Source organism: Echeneis naucrates, chromosome 18 (genome assembly GCF_900963305.1).
Source record: "Echeneis naucrates chromosome 18, fEcheNa1.1, whole genome shotgun sequence".
NCBI classification, from domain to species: Eukaryota; Metazoa; Chordata; class Actinopteri; order Carangiformes; family Echeneidae; genus Echeneis; species Echeneis naucrates.
In genome coordinates, this window is record NC_042528.1 from 7116569 (window position 1) to 7129928 (window position 13360).

Below are 13360 nucleotides of genomic sequence, written 5' to 3' on the forward strand. Positions count from 1 at the left end.
TATCTGAAATGCCATGGTACACAAACTATCTGCCTCAACCAGCCGTCACAGCAGAAACAATAGCATCCTGCTGAACAATGCAGGCAAACTTGATAGCATGCTAACCAGCAGTACAGTGTGTCATCAAAGCTCACACACTTGGATTAGCTGAGAGCCGTGCTATGAGCTGAAGACTACTGCAGAGCATCCATCACAAAGGATCAAGCACTGGCTTAAGTAAATAGATGACAAGGGACAGAGCCAGTCTGCAGCTAATACTAGCTCACTGTATCACATTGATTTTACAGACATGTAGTGGCCCTTCGATAAAAGGCTTAAACGTGAATGGCAACACTTGAGCACACTGTCTTAAAAATTTTATTTTTAGTTGAGCAGTACTGGATAAAGAAAATGTTTGTGTTTGTGTGTATGCTGAAGCTAACTGACTCCATCACTTTGTATTGCCACAGAGCTCTTAAAGCATCTCCTGTGGATTAGATGCGGTGTAAGTAGCATAAATGTGTGCTTCAGAAAAGGCTGCATTCATATCTTGCATTGTACTTTAAAGAAAAATATTCAAGAAAGTCTCTGCATTCTCTAAATGGGCAAATTTGCTTCAACGCACAAATAAAGAGCTACAAAATGGCTTTCAGCATTTATTAATATTTCCTGTATTCCCTGACTACTTTCTCTTTTCAAGTGAAACAGATATCAATGCTGATCTGAGGAGGATTTAAAATGTGCTCTTATTATCCAGCATATTTAATTGGTGCTCGCGACCAAAGCTGTGAAGACAAAATCTTATTAGTTCACGCTTTCATCTGTGTGGTTTCTCCCTCTATCTCTTGCACTGTCTATCTCACTCCCTCTCATGTACACGTGCGCACACATTGTGTGAAGTGACTATTCCATTTAGAGAACTGTCAGAACATACCCCGTGAACACATCAGCCTCTTCCTATCCTCTGTCAGCTCCAGCCGAGGCTGTGTGGGGGTATGTCAGAAATGTGCAAGGATAGATAAAACCCGTGGAGCCAAACAGCTTTGTTTCATTCAGTCCATCTCTCTCTCTCTCTTTTCCCTCCCTCCTCCTTCCCTCTCCCTCCTTGCCTTGCATAGGCTGTGAATACCCTGCATCTGAGAAATCAGACCAGACTGACTCACAGGGCTCTGTGAGCCAGTGCCACCGAGGCTGCCAAAGCATGCTGGTGCCAAGCTGTCCCACCATGCACAGAGCCAGACCCACGCTGCTGCTGCCGCTGCTGCTTGTCCTGGGTCTGCTCCTCAACCTCGCCGATGCTCAAAGTAAGTGGACCACTGGCTTTCACATGGGCCTCAAGTGCTGTGTCCTGCTGGACTGGGATGGTGTTGCATGGGTGGAATTTGAAGTTGTGTTACTGTTATTTAAGTGGTCAAACACAAATACATCACATAAAGCTCATGCACCTAAATTGTATAAATCTTCCTTAACAAAACACATCATGTGATGATATTACCAATACACTATTTTGATTCCACTAGTATAAGATGTTCATGTCTTATAACAGAAATCTTATAAGGTTATTTAAATAAGAAAATAAAAAATTCAAATAATGAACTCAGTGAAGTCAAGGGTTTAGCAAATTAATTCCATTTTAAAGCTCTTTTTGTGTAGAGTAAAATCTTGGGGAGGAAATACCAAATCCGTATTTGAAAATAATCCAGTTGAGGGAATATTACTTTGCTCATTGTTATTTCATTTGAATGTTTGATTTGCGAAGAATCAAACAAATAATTTTATCCCTCAAACAACACGCATGTTAAAATGACAAAGAAAATTTCATTATATTTATAAAAAAAAAAAGTAAACTAAAATATCACATTGAGCTTGATTGAGATTCTTTGCTATGACACTTGAAATTTATTTCAGGTGGCTATCTCTATCTCTACACAGGGTCTCTGGAGCTTGTCCATCTGGGTCACCTCTTGCATAAAGCCCCCCTCCATTGTTGAGTTTGGCTAGTTCTTACTTAATTTGAGAATTATGGACTCACGAAGTCTCCCCCAAATCTGTGCCTTAACTAAATCCATTCATGGAGCACTGCAGACATCTCCTTTCAGCTCAGGTCCAGTTTTTTTTCTTGAACATTCATTGTCAGGTGTCTGTGTAAGACATATGCAATCAATTAAACTTGCCACAGATGGACTCCAATCAGAAACATCTTTGTGCTGTTGGGTTCTTACCAGTCTACTCCAACTAAATCACTCCTGTTGGAATATTGCATGTCTTTGAACGATATACTTGCTTCTGCATGTTTTATGGCAAACAAAAGAAAATGAGAGTCCAAGTTTAACTCAGTGACAGAAAAAAGATGATCAAGAAAAATAAAGGCACCTGAGCTAAATTTTAAGTGTCACAGCAAAGGGTACAATAATTTTGACAACATATTTCTGTTTTGCCTTTTAAGAAATTTGCTAAATATATATCTGTTGCATTATGACAATATTATGATTAACCTTACAGAAAGGAATCTTACGATGTTCTGAATACGTTGTACACACCCTGCTCGCACTCTACAAAGAAATGATACAAAGAAATACCTTTGCTTTATGAGATCCAGCTCAAAAGAATATCAAAATGTATTCAATTTCCAACAGCGTTTTTCTCCTGCAGAATCTATCATGTGAACCAGAAATGCTCAGGCCTCAGCAGAGAATCTCATGATGAGAAGTCATTGGAATTGAGTTACTTGACATCAGACACCTGCCCATTGATGTGTAACAACAGTTTTCAAACCTCATTGAGCTCTGGTCCTGCACCACAGCATCCCTCCTCTGCCACCCTCTCTTTTTTTATACTAAGATCCATGAATCATTAGCCTCTGGAGTCACAGAAGGATGAATAAAAGTTTTATTGCTCCCTTACTACCACCTGAAATCCCCTCAGTTCAGCTGAATATCTCTGAATGAAGGGATCACTCACCCAAGGTCACATACAACAAAGCCACACAAAGTGAAATTGATGGGTGAGCTTTTCAACTTTGTGCTTTAGAAACATTCCCTGCAATCTGTTCAAATGTGTTTTGTTTTTCCCCCCACTCCTCTGCCACATATGTCTCACAGCAGGGGAGCGGCAAATGGAGAAATGTATTCTCCCTTTATCCCCAGTTTTATGGGCAGCTCCAGGATTTATTGACACAATTTAATTACGGGACCTTCCCAAAATGGCATTAATGGTCGATAAATGTTAGCATTGAGGGGGCTTTTTAGTAGCTATCTTCACAGAATCTCCCATCTTCCACAGTCTAGTGTGAATTTACATAATAGCATTTGATGATGGAGAAAAAAAAAAAATCTACTGTTGCCTAAACCTTCCTTTTGACAGCTGTCTCGACAAGACTTCCACTCTCATGTGTCCAGACATTCCACAGTCACATTTCAGCACAAATGTAACAGAGACCTGCACAAGTGTCGTCAACAACCCCCAAATTTTGACGCCTCTCTGCTCACCATCCAACAACTCCCTTCCTTTAACTGTGTGTTAGCAGCTGCTGCTACTCCATACCCTACTGAGACAGCTGTGCTGGTTCACCATTTCAAAGCCAAAACAAACTTACCATCAGGTAGCCACAGTGCCTGTCTGTTAATGACGAAGGGGCTGTGTGGGGGTCAGGGAAGTCACAGGGATGAGGTGTGTGTCTTATCTGTGAGCAAGGTACGAGAGTCTGCTCATAGAAAGAACTACTTCAGGCCTTGCACATTAGCCCTGGGATTTATCTTTTCTCCATTCTGCTCCTGCACTCCCAGATGCATTTGCTTATTCTTCCCCCTTCCTAACGCCCATCTTTTGTTTTTTGGTACTAATCACTCTCTTGCCAATTTTCTCCTCATTTCTTTTTTTGGGGCTTTTGCTTTTGACTGCTTTTCTGCCTGCGTCTTTGTCTTCTCCCCACCTTCTCCGCTTGCTTTTTGGAAGCAGTGCAATAGCCCCTTCCAGCACCTCAGAAGCTCCTTAATTTCCTCTACTGTGCTACTGCATATGCATAAGCAGCCCAGACACTCTGGGGTTCTCTCCCCATCTGTGGTGTGCACTGGGGACCGAAGAGACCTCCACTCAATTTTGTCCGCTCCAAAATAACCCCACGGCACCAAAATCCAATTGCATTTCCGAAGGGAAAGCTGCCCTCTGTTGGCGCTCGGGATCCATTTGGGTGTGAGCTTGCCTCCGGCTGTGGATATGGTGGAGGATATGAGACATGCGAGAGCAGAAAATGGCTGAGTCGGCCTGCTCAACAGATGGCATGATTCTCTGAGCCAGTCCTACTTGCTACCCCACACTGGCCACTGCAGCCCTCTCTCAAGGAAAATGCCAATCAACCCCTCCTAATAAACATACATTTCTGGTAGGGTAGTAGTCGGAGTGCTCCCTAATGTGTTCCTTCTGCAAATTTTTGCAAAATGAGACCTGCATCTCGCTGGGAGGAACATAACAAATTCAAATATCATTTAAAGGCTTGTGTAGCTGTTTTCCTCTGGTTGGCCTTTTGGTTTGTTTTCACTCTGTCATTGTTTTGTCTTTGGCCTTCTCTCTCTGTTGCTCTCTCTCGTTTTCTCCTTCACCCTGTCCCCTCGCTCTTCAAATGCGTCCCATTTAATTTGTGTGGCAAATTGGGCTTGGCAATAGCTTGAAAGAGAGGCATAATTGTCCCTGGTGAGCCAAGGGGACAGAGCGCAAGAGAGAGCAGGGAGGCAACAAACAATTCCTGCGTCTCTTGCTGAACAGTAGCACAAAAAGGAAACACTGGGAGATGAGAGGAGCTCTGGAATTATTTAACATCTAAACCTGGGCAGGGGTGACTAAAACTCTTGGTGTGAAAAATGTCGCTAAATAACCTGGATGTTCATCAACATGATAGACTTTGTTTCATAGGCCCAGCAAAAAGTGTCTTACAATGTGTGTTAGTGGAATGTTTCCCACACGCCTCATTTTGTGACTGAGCTACAGTATACATACATCAACCTCTAAAGATCAAGCTACATTACAGAAGGAACTGAAAAGTGAAAATTACTATTATTGTTAATATTCTTTTTTTTTTTTTAATTAACAATCATCTGTAGGGAAAACAGGTACAAACAGGTTTAGCCGGTCTTAACACTCACTGCGTTGGACCATGTCAAATCTGGCCTCAACAGTGCTTTAATTGATTTCTCCCCTTTGCTGATGGATGGCATGGTGAATCCCAGTGTGCCAGAATGCTTCTCTTTAACATGTCAAATGTGTATTGACTGGTTACTCTAGCCTCTCTACACACTAAGATGTTAACACCCAAACCTAATTTTACTCACTTGTCCTTATTTACAAGGAGCTGTGAATACAGACGCATGTACTCACATGCAATCACTCACAGCATCCAGCTAATGAGGTTGCAATCCATTTTGAGCCAGCAAACATAAAACTTGCAATACAAAAAGAACAAGTTGTGTATTGATAGAGCACTTTGAGCCACTGCAGTGTGAACACCAAACTGTGGGGTGGCTGGAGGGACAATAATTCGGCCTGAAGACCAGCACATTTGAATGTGTGCTCAATAATCAGAAGGTTTTTTTTCCCTCCTCTTCTGTCGCTGAGCAAAAACTGCACTTTCGTTTTCTTTTGTTTCCCTTTGTTCATTGAAAAATATGCAGAGGAGAATTATACCTTTATTATTTAAGATTGTGTATTGCTCCATTAGGGGTGATTTGCTTAGTTGTACAGTGCTAACAGTATGACAGCATCTGCCAGCTGAATCTAGCATTTTGTGAGTGGAATGCTGATGATTATAACTACTGCCTCTTCTGGTCTTCAGTAAAAAGATACACACAACACTTTAAAAATGTGAGTTGCATGCTGGGATGAACACGCATACATACAGAGAGACACACTGCCATGATAATGAAAAAGAGAATGATGAATTATGAAAAACTGTTATCGTGTTATCGTGAAATGCAATAAAGCATTTACACTGTTGATACATACAGAGAAACGGACAAGTCCAAAATGCATGCACACGCAAGCACACGATCCCCCTCAGCAGGATCACCTTATAGTAAGTCCAAAAGCTAATGATAGTCTATTCCCCGGATGACATCAGGCTGTAATATGTGTGTTTTATGCATGCCTGGGCTAATATGAATTATTGTAAAATAGTGTTGTATTTGCATATGAGCTTCCGGGCTGTACTGAAATTAGCATTTTTACAACAGCTCAAATTAAATCCCTCTGCTTAATTTCCCTGCATGCTAATTTGATTTAAATTGAATCTATTCTATTCCCTCTTCCACTCATACCCACACAGTGCTAACATATAACCACACACACTAATTCAAGCACACATTCAAACGCACACTATGTACTCTTAAGCGCTGCAGCCTACGTTCATCCCCACACACACTGCTTGGTATACATTGATTCAGACACACAAATAAACACATCTTACGTGTTTGTGTACCCACAAAAAATTACTTGGAAGCAGAGGTGAGCAAAACTCATAGCTGTTTTGATCCAACTTTTAAATCACTTCAATCCCCTCCCACAGTGTAGCACCTCGTTTATCATTCTGCCGGACACTGCTCAAGTGGAAATCTCATTGTTGGCTCCACTCGTTCATTTCAAAGCGTGTCTTAGTACAGTACATCTTAAAACCAGCATCAACATCTACAGAGAGGAGACTGTACGCATCCTGTTCAAATAAATGTGGTGAAAACACCTTCGGCTGAGTGTGCCAGCACTTAATTACCATCTAGTTGTTTGGATGAAGACCTTACAACAAGACTGGGAATCTGAGATAAAACAATGTTATCAGTGCCATGCAAGATGCTTCTTGCTTGCAGGTTGAACAAAATGAGTAAGAAGTCATTATCATTTTCTTTGGCTGAGAATGCCTGAACCAAGTCCATGTCAGCAATGTGCTGTGCAATTATGTCTAAAGGTTGTATCAGGCTCATGATTAACTCCATGAATGCCGATTTGTCTGGCAACTACACCAGAGTGTAGTATTTAAGGCCATTAGTGTCATCTATGGATTGCAGTCATTTTGCCTTGCACTTAGACCACAAAGTCGCACAAAAGCCAAGCAATTTTTCACCACACTTCTGACCGTCCCACTCTCAAGGAGAAGAAGGAGAATCACATACAATATGGAGATGATGTACAGGCTCAGATGTAAAGGCTAGTCCCGAGCCACTAATGCTATATCTAAGTGCACTTATGTCTTCAAGACACATTGACTTGAAAATGGTGGGGTAATTTAACCATTCTGTACATTCTCAGAGTGCATATCTCAGTGGGAATACTGACAAGACAAAAGCACTGTATAAGCCAATGTGTAAATCGACTTGAGTGGCAATCAAATTCCCAGAATCCCTTTCTCTCAATCCATATATTTGAATACCTCCACATGCAATGACTGGCTCTATCATACTGTAAAATGGTATGGATTTCAGTTGACCTGGCACATCCTTATCTGATGTTCTGATTTAAGCATCAAAAAAAATAAATAAATAAATAAATAAAATACAAGCCCTTGTTAACACTGCATCAGACTGGCTGTCTAAACTTACATAGTCTCTCACACACACACACACACACACACACATATGAAGGGTACCTTGTAGCATGCCTTTGAAGCCGGGATCAGCCAGTGAGCTGAGCACAATGCCAGCTGTTTTGCATCTGCCGGGCTTACACTTGGCATGATTCTATCCTTGCTGGCTTATGTACTAAATCTGATCACCATCCATACGCTATGCCAGTGAACTGTATAACAATGCAGGTGTTTCATGGCATTGCCACAGTGACAGTACAATTAATAGATTGATGCTGTAGCTGCAACAATGGGATTACTGGACCAGTCAAGTCTGAAATACATCAGAGTTCGCTGCACAGATGATGTTTTACCGCAGTGTACAATGAAAAGCGAGACTACATATCAGCTACACTCACATGAACCGAATACACCAGTATAAAAATAGACAGGAAGATCAATAATGAAGATTTTATACAGCACATCACATTTAACGCTTTTAAATTCTAAAAACATGTCAGAATGACAGTGGTTATGGATGTCCTCCATTGTATTCATGAGTGAAGATGTTGTGGAAATTGTCTGTTGTGCAGTCTTGGAGTCGTGGCTGATTTATCTCCCAACTGTGGGTTGACTCATTAAGCACGTTCTGCATACAGGTATCCTAGAATAAATGGTCATTTACCGTAGGTTAGGTTAAAGCATGAGTTTGCCTGCAATACCTTCATGGCTTATTAATCAATTTTGCAGAGTAAGATTTTGCTTAGTAAAGCAGACCGAACATTACAGTTTCAGTGGGTATCAGCACTGTGTGGTTTTAAACGTGTATCTTAAGCACACAGCATTCAGTAAGATACAGCATGTGTCCAAGAACTAGTCTGTATTTTGTAAACCACAAGCAAAACCAGCTAACTAAGAGAGCTGAGAGGAAGATTTATAGTAGGACAGTCTGTGTGGGGACTGTTTATCTATTCATTATTTGACTGAGTAATTTCCAGCTCTCCTACCCTATGTGTGTGGAGAGAGTGTTTTTGTGCACTTTTAAAGTACACAATTGTTCCATTAGACACTAGATTCTCTCAGCGTCTGTGTGTGGTTAACACCTGGCCCTGGGCCAGAGCTTTGGTCTCACACCAGGGGTCTTAGGAGTGTGACACGTTGCACTGATCTCAGCACAGCACATTTGTGTGCCTGTGGGGTATGTTGAGATTCTGCAGTGGGGTTAATGGACTAAACCATTCATCTCCATGGAGTGCCTCAGGGCAATCTCTCAATCCCAGCCAGAAAGCTTGCAACCCCACCTTCTTACCTACAGCACACTCCAATGCTGATGTCGATTGGGAATCTTTATGCCCTAAGCGCCTCTTGTCACAGCTGATTTACATTTGACGCAGTGATGGAGTGAGTGCTCAAAGTCCGTCTTTGGAGAGCTGTCTTTCTCTGCCAACACATTTCATCTGTCACTATTCTCCCTCACTCCACCTTCTCACTTGTTTGTTTGCTTTCTCACTCATTAACTAACTCTCTTGTGCACTTACTCACACATACTCCACAACTTACGCCTGCTCCCTCTTTGATTTCTCCGTGCCATCAAGTGAGTCATGCCATTTGAGGAGCCGAGATATATTGCGACACACAGCTTTAGTGCAGTGTATTAGTTATGGCAAATGAGAATGAAATCCTCTGGTGTGAGGTGAAAGTGCACCACAACCACCACTCACACCACAGCCAGACACATAGTCTTTGACAGTTGAAACTGAGCCAAGCCAATGTTTCTAATGGTGCAGCTCTCTAAGTGCCTATCACAATGTGAAACATGGACTATGCATTTCCCCACATACACAACCACAGATGCGTCCCTGAGCATTTACAAGGTGTTTACACAGCATCCATTATAACATCCATGAACAGTCTGTTTCTCCTTAGCTTTAATACTCCCTTGGTGCCAACTTTAATGCCATTCATCATTCTCTCATCAACCATTCAATTACCGCTATCCCTTCCATCACATAAGTCATGATAGAGGATGCTTCAAGTTAAATGTAGATAATTAACATATAACAGGGAGGTTCTGAGACAGCAAAATTCAGGTCGGAGTGGTCATTTCCCTCAGTAGGCAAGGTCTTCTCATTTAACTCTTTGAAAGTTAAAAGCCCTATGAAGGTAGCCACACAGTCCAGCATATTACATCACAAAAACTTTAGTCCTAAATTTAATCTCAGTCACACCTTGTGCAACATTGTCATTCAACTCTTTTTTTTTTTTTTTTTATTTCTCTCTCAGTCCGAGAGTCAGTTCAAGAGAGTTTACACGGGTGTGGGGGAAGAGGGGGGAGAAGGCTGTTGAGCAGATTTGATGTCAGGATTTGTGCCTACATGGATTTCTTTAAGTACACCTTCCAAATAAGATTTATCCTACCCTCTTCCTCATGCCCCTCAGAGGGAAGGAAAATAACACATGATCAGAGAGTCGCGCGGAGATTCCTTTTCGCTCCCTCACTATTCCTCTTGCCACTGCCTGGGTAAGACAGAAATTTCACACCACATGATCTGTTGCCTCTCATTACACGGAGCAATGTAATTGGCTCCGCTTTTCCCCTGTTGTGATTATTCAAGGAGAGGTGTCCATGAAAAGGATAGGCTACAGTTTTGCCATTAGTTCCCACAGGAACAGACGTATTTGAGTCTTTGGTCAAATTAAGCTAACTCCAGTGGGAGGACACACTCAAGAGACATTATTCAATTACCAGGTGCAATGGCCGGGTTGAACATGGTCAGATAAGTATCTGGGAGACGATCGGTACAAAAACTTCTCTCACTCTCCATAAAATATAGGTTCTCCTCTACTTCTATTTTCAGGCAATATATTGGCTTTGAAATTTATCTTTGATAAAAATTATCTTTCAAAAGATTCATGTGTGTTCATGTGTGATAGACTGTATACATTCTATTATACACTCTTGTCTACAGTGTGGGATATGTGTGTATTCCTCAGGTATGTAGTTATGTACACATACAAAAAGCAAAAGTAGCAATATATGGCTGTATATGCATTTATATTCTGAGAGGCATATTTATAAAAAATTGTGCTGGTCTCCACACAGACTGAACTGTAGTGAACACCAAATGGAACCAAGAGATGGGCAATATGGCATATGTGTAATAATATGCTTTCATTCTCCATTACTGGCAAAGAGAGCCACTGATCAGATGGTCTGGAAAATCTACTTTAACCAACGCTAAAAATAACTTTTGTGATGTCTACCTCAGTAATGTGCTACTTACTTATCATACAAAAGAAAGGCCGTTTATGTTGTTTGTAAGGCAGAATGAAAATAAATGAATACAAATAGAATCCCTAACACTCAGTGTGGTAAATAACAATTGCAACAGACAATGAGACACTGACAGATTACATCTTAACACAGTGAACACAAAACAGAGGAAAGTTGAAAAGACAGCGGAACATGGAGGAAGAGCAAACATTGAAATTATAAGAATGGGCTGACTTACAAAAGCATTTCAACCAGATGAGGTGATATGAATTAATGGGTAATCAGGATTTTGTTTTATGTTTCTTCACTGCTTAGTCCCCTCTCATTGTTTTTTTTTTTTTTCTTTCTCTCATTTCTTTTTTTCTTTTTTTGGTAGAGCTCAAAGATCATTTCCTAAAAGTAATCCTGGAGCCTACAAGTTTAATCCTTCAACTATGATTAGGGTTCCTGACATCTTATGAAATGATCTCAACCATTTTTTTAAGGATCTGAAATGTGGTAATGAAAGTCAAAGGTAAAAAGATTAAATATATTGCAGATGGGATTGAATGTCACATTTTAATCTTATTTTAAGTCTCTTGTCGCACACAATGAAAAATGTCAACTTTTATCTTGAAAGTCTTAGTCTTTAAATTCAGCTTCAACCAACTTCCATCAAAGCAGGGCATCAACATTGCAAGGCTACAAGAATTGAGCGAATTTGCAATGGGAAGCACTTTGGTTGTTTTACTATTTGCTGGCTGTGTCATTCTCGTCATCGTCATCATCACTGGTATAGCAAAGGGAAATTAAAACATTATTGTGGAAAATATTGAATAATAATACAGATCTATACTGTCTTTTGAATCGGGAAAATTGAGCTGAAAATGCAATCCTCTGTTAAAATCATAATCCATTGCAAAACACAGAAAGGCAATAAGTAGTAAAAATAACCCAGGTCCAGACGACTTAGTAGTAATCAATTGGATGCACAGTGACTAAACCGATTGAGGGATGGAGATGGGAGTCACAATAATAGCAAACAAAAAGCAAAACAGAACCATGAGACGGTATTCTTATCTCAAGATGGATGCTATCTCATGGAAGACAGCCACTTTTGTTTTGCCATGCCTCTTTGTGCACCGTCTTTGAAATCCACAAGGGCCTGTTACACAGCATTCATTTTGTTTCATCACTCACACAAAGGCTTGACTGACATTATTTGAGATAGTTTGTTTCAGGTACAATGACAGTAATTATTCAGGCTGCTTTGAGAACAGAGTGAGTACTAAGAAAGCAGACTATCACTGCTGATGATCATAATAAAAGTTGTTTATAAATACACAAATAACTGCATGTTTTTAGCTTTCATTTCATCACGTCACTACATTATCTACTGTTTCTCAGGGTTAATAGAAAGTTAAACTTCATCAAGGTCAAGTTGCACCAAGATGTAATGAAAAGTCATATCACTGCTTAAGGTTACTTGTGAGGACAACATCACAATAAAAAAAACTAACTTTAGATTTAGGAGTTTGGTAATGAGTGAAAATCAAAATAACTACACACTGACACAAACATTTGCACTGAATTGCTTGTGGGTCCCCAGGAAAGTTTTTCAGTTCAAGTATATCTACCTTTTTGTATCCCCACTGCAATGTATTCAGGTATAGGAGTCGGTGTCCAGCACTTCAGAAAGCTCTAGCGTATGCCCTTGGTCACACATGCAGAAAAGATCGTTCCTGTTTACTGCAGCCCTGCTTCTGTTCCCAGATGCCTCCTTTCAGTCCACCCTGTGCACGGCATCTCAGAAAGCGGATCTATCTAGCCGGTCACTGCTCTACATCTGTACAAGATGTGGAAATATCGATTAGGTGATAATTAAATTGTTGACCCCAGCTTGATATGGATTAATAATTGGCCACTAATGCCCTCCTGACATTTTACTGTATCGACTCAATACTTTTGTGCGGTGCCGATAATTATGATGCTTGGCATTATTCATTTTGTCCCTAATGAGACCAATCAGAGTTTGCGCAACTTTTGCTTAAGAATTAGAAAAGAGAGAAAGGGAGTGAAAATGAAGGATAGATTTTCTCCAAGGGGGCCATTATTCAATGTTTGTGCCTCCTGTACGAGATTTTCCCTCTCGTACAGGAGTGTTACATTTCTTACATTGCTCCTTTCTTGATGTACAATTAGTTCTATGTAAAAATAAATATCCTGTTATACTGTTCCAAATCATTGAAAGAGAACATCTTTGGATGAAACAACAGCACCACTAGGAGTACTATAAATACTGAGATGAGAAGGTGGCATGGGCATTGTGCCACATCACGGCTTCAACTTCCTCACTGCCATCTGTGAGTGTTCCTCCACTGGCATTGTCACAAAAGGCCTTTTGTGCGTTTTTCACCTTTGTCCCTGTTTGCTAGGTTTAATTAGGTTATTTACTTGAGCCTCACCTCCCAGAGTTTCATTATAGTGGGCATTGCAGATAGGGCTTCACACAGGGCAGGGGCAGATAAAAAGTTAGGACAAAAGATGATAAATGTCGCAAGTGGGGACCGGAATGCAATCTGGCTGCC

General features: G+C 40.7%; 1 protein-coding gene across 7 annotated transcripts in view; it reads left to right on the forward strand.

Annotated features, from left to right (window-relative positions):
• Positions 1-13360, forward strand: part of LOC115059210 (receptor-type tyrosine-protein phosphatase delta) — a 199528-nt gene that overhangs the window by 106313 nt on the left and 79855 nt on the right. For all 7 annotated transcript variants that reach the window (XM_029526854.1, XM_029526858.1, XM_029526853.1 and 4 more), the window contains one exon: positions 1098-1283. In XM_029526854.1, the coding sequence (XP_029382714.1) occupies positions 1181-1283 (103 nt within the window). In that variant the 5' untranslated portion in view covers positions 1098-1180. The remainder of the gene's footprint in view (positions 1-1097; positions 1284-13360) is intronic.